At 44.5% G+C, this 3507-nt stretch overlaps 1 protein-coding gene across 1 annotated transcript in view; it reads left to right on the top strand.

Moving 5' to 3' along the window:
• The window catches only part of SLC38A1 (solute carrier family 38, member 1), a 13881-nt gene extending 10804 nt beyond the window's left edge, over positions 1-3077 (top strand). Inside the window, exons 9-12 of the mRNA XM_009707897.1 lie at positions 657-775; positions 1324-1465; positions 1574-1671; positions 2701-3077. Coding sequence (XP_009706199.1) covers positions 657-775; positions 1324-1465; positions 1574-1671; positions 2701-2802 — 461 coding nt within the window. The 3' untranslated portion in view covers positions 2803-3077. The remainder of the gene's footprint in view (positions 1-656; positions 776-1323; positions 1466-1573; positions 1672-2700) is intronic.
• The last annotated feature ends 430 nt before the right edge of the window (positions 3078-3507 follow it).

The following is a 3507-nucleotide window of genomic DNA, read 5'->3' as shown; positions in this document are numbered from 1 at the left end:
TGGGTGCTGGGGCCACGGGCCGGCGTGGGGCTGAGCTGCAGGCACTGCTTGGGGGGGGGCAGCTTCAAGAGAAAAAACCCATCAGGGATTTGAGTGCAAATGTCAGAGCCTCGCACTGAGAGCTGACCCAAGCTGGGCTTTGTTCTTGGTTGAGAACAGGGGCACTGCTTTTAGCTGGGAGGTTTTTTTTGCTCTTTAGACTAATTTAGCTCAAACCCATGTAGTTTATATTAAGTTCAGTGCATGTGATTATTTTTATATCGTTTGAAACTTAAAAAAAAAAAAAAAAAGCCCACGGAACCAATTAGAAATAGCTTATTTCACTTTACTTATTTTTTTATATATGTATATATGTAAGCAAGCTTTCGTGTATGTCTCACTGTTGTCTTCCCTACAGTGAAAATTACCTTAGACTTAGGCATGTGCTGTCTTGAATTAGGACACATTCCTAAATCAGGCCTCCAAAGGATTAATCTGGAATAATGGGATCATTAGGATTTGGTTCAAAGCGCTGTTTTAACTCAAGAATGTTTCATTCCACACTCTTTTGTTTGCAGATAAATCACTTGTTGTTCAAGAAGGCTGTTGTTAAGCAATGATTTTTGTGAACGAATTGCCTGTCTGCCAGAACACTTATCTTACTGTCTTTTCCGTAGACAATGTGCAGTCAGATCTGCTTCACAAGTACCAGAGCAAAGCTGACATCCTCATCCTGACCGTGCGCTTGGCTGTGATCGTTGCGGTGATACTCACGGTGCCGGTGCTGTTTTTCACTGTAAGTAAAAAGCTCGACGTGGTTTGGAAGTCGGTAAGGGCTGTACACGGTGCGTTTCTTCAAACCGCAGTCTGGCAGTTGCCGAGACAGCGACGCTGCAGCTACAAAAAGAGCTCGAGCTTGGATCAGTCTTTTCCCACACCAGACTCCCACTAACTTCTGGAGAGTTTCTCCCTGCAGGAAATAAATTACTCGTGTTTGGTCTTAAATCTATTTTAAATTGAATCCACAAGGGCCCTCTCTTACTTCACATTACTTCACTGGAGCAGGCTCAGAGGTGAAGTTCATTTCTAAGTGCCAAAGGATCCCAAAAGGCCTGTTAGAAAGAGAGGAATATGTTACTGCAGATGCATGTATACCTACAGTTTTGAAATACCAAATTAATTTTAAGGATTATTTCAAAGGACATTACATTGGAGACCCCAAAATTTCTGATGGATGTATGCAGTGCTTGTTGCCGCATGAAGAAGCAGATAAAATAAACATGAGAAGCTTTGAATTGGCTTATAGACTATTCCTGACAGACAACTCTCTCTCTCTTCCTACAGGTGCGTTCATCATTATTTGAGCTGGCTAGAAAAACAAAATTTGACTTACGCCGCCATGTTTTGGTTACTTTTGTTCTTTTGGTTATCATCAACCTGTTAGTCATTTTTATCCCAACCATGAAGGATATTTTCGGAGTTGTAGGTACAGTGTCCCGGTTTTGTACTACTAATAAAAACCTGTTGCTAATCAGCAACACAATAATTAGCTGTTGCTGACAGCTAACAAAACTTATTTATTTGAATTTTTCAGGGGTCACTTCTGCCAATATGCTGATTTTCATTCTGCCTTCATCGTTGTATTTAAAAATTACACAGCAGGATGGATCCAAGTTGACCCAGAGGATTTGGGTACGCATTCCTTTCCCATCAACGCAACGCTTTCGTCTTGTCATTCCTTATCATGTGCTAGGGGCAAAGCGTACTTAATCTGAACATACGTGTGAGCTTCATGACCTTGCTTTCCCTCGTTGCTTCAGTCCATGGGCAGCCGTGCTTGCCCTTCTCCTTTGCTTATTCGGGGGTCTCCCAGCAGAGGGGCCGTACCAGGCAGGGCATCTCCTGTTCTGGGGGGCGAGGGGCCCTTCCCCTGCCTGGCAAGCGGCAGCTCTGCAAGCAGCCGTAGTTGGGGCAGGGTGCGGGTACCTCTCCAGCCCGCTCCAGCAAACCTTTCAGCCCAGGAAGCTTTCTGCGTTTCAGTGTGTTGATCCAGAAAGCGTGCAAAGCGCTCCATTTGTGGTATTCCTTGTGGTTTTAATGGACCCGAGTCAGACGTAGGGTGCTTCCGCCAGAAGCAGCCAGCTGAAATGTTAGCCCTTTGGCATGCATGAGCTGATGGGAATGGGCCTTGGAAAAAGAGGCCCCGTGAGCCCCAGAAAAAGCTGCAGCTGAAAAGACACAACACCCCTGTGTATTCCCAGTCTAACAGCGCATGCGCTGGAAGCATTGTACGGTCAGACCTTCCTGCTCTGAGCAGATGGGCAGGAAACCTGTGTTTCACTTGTGGCTCCATCCACAGACCCCAAGATAAAAGGGCTGAACTTCGATGGACACATATCTGATGGGAAGAGTATACTTATTTCCGTGAGGCTTTGGAAAGAGCAGAGCTGATCGGTCCTAAAAACAGACTCACTTAATCCTCTTTAGGGATGATCGGAGTTTAAGAAGTGAACTGAAAAGAGAAAAAAATTGGGTTTGGTGTTGTAATGACGCTAATCTGTTTAATTATCTATGGATCTTGTCTTTACCAGAAGTGCTATCCCATTTTAGCTGATAGCTTTGATACATCACCTTGTAAACCTCCTTAAGAGGAGAAGTTAACATACTTGAATTAAGTGTCTTTTCTTTTTATTCATTAATTTTCTCTCCTGTTTGTTCCAGGCTTCTCTTTTCTTGGCGCTGGGGATAATGTTTTCCCTAGTGAGCATTCCCTTGGTCATCTATGACTGGGTACAATCAGGAGGCAGTGCCGAAGGCCACTGAAGTTCACCTCCTTCTGAAAAGAAGACGCCCTTGTTTGCTACACACCAAAATCGCAACCATCCGTTCTGTTATCTATTCCATCTTTTGTGAGTTTACTCAATTCAAATCCAAATAATGATTATCCAGTACTGAAAAGACTGTTATGGGTGTATTTTCTTGCAGAAAACAGACCCATTTTTCCAACAGGCATATCATTCTGTCCCCCGATACTGAGTTATCAGATCAGTGCTAAGTCTGTGTTAATTGTCTGTGAGACTATATAGAGCGTTGCTCATAGGAGTTCGACACAATTAATTTGTTTCCCCTCTTCCACCCATAAATTGCATTGTTCCGTTATGATCCTTAGCCCTTCAGCCATAAGCTCTGTTCCTTTAAGGCAGCAGCGCCTATTGTTACCAGTCCCAATGGGAGTGATGTCAGTTCACACCCTTTTAGCCAAAACTCTGCTCTCCAATTGTACCCATCCATCTTGTTGGTTTGTTTGTTTGTTCTGTTGCTGTTTCATACACCTTTTGCCTCACTGAGTTAAGCGTAGCATTCTGGAGACGGGCATGAAAAGCACCATGGGCACATAAATGAGGGTTGTGTAAGTGTAGGTCCTAAATCTGGTGCTTCTCTCTGATGTTGCGGTGGGGGAGTCAGCCCCAGGGCTTGGCCCTCTCCTGGCTTTGGGGAACAGACCTGTGTGTGCGTGTGTGTGCCTTC

Source organism: Cariama cristata, unplaced genomic scaffold (assembly GCF_000690535.1).
Source record: "Cariama cristata isolate BGI_N322 unplaced genomic scaffold, ASM69053v1 scaffold12209, whole genome shotgun sequence".
In the NCBI taxonomy this organism is placed as follows: Eukaryota; Metazoa; Chordata; class Aves; order Cariamiformes; family Cariamidae; genus Cariama; species Cariama cristata.
Note: the sequence above shows the minus strand (reverse complement) of the source record. Positions and strands in the feature narration are given on the sequence as shown.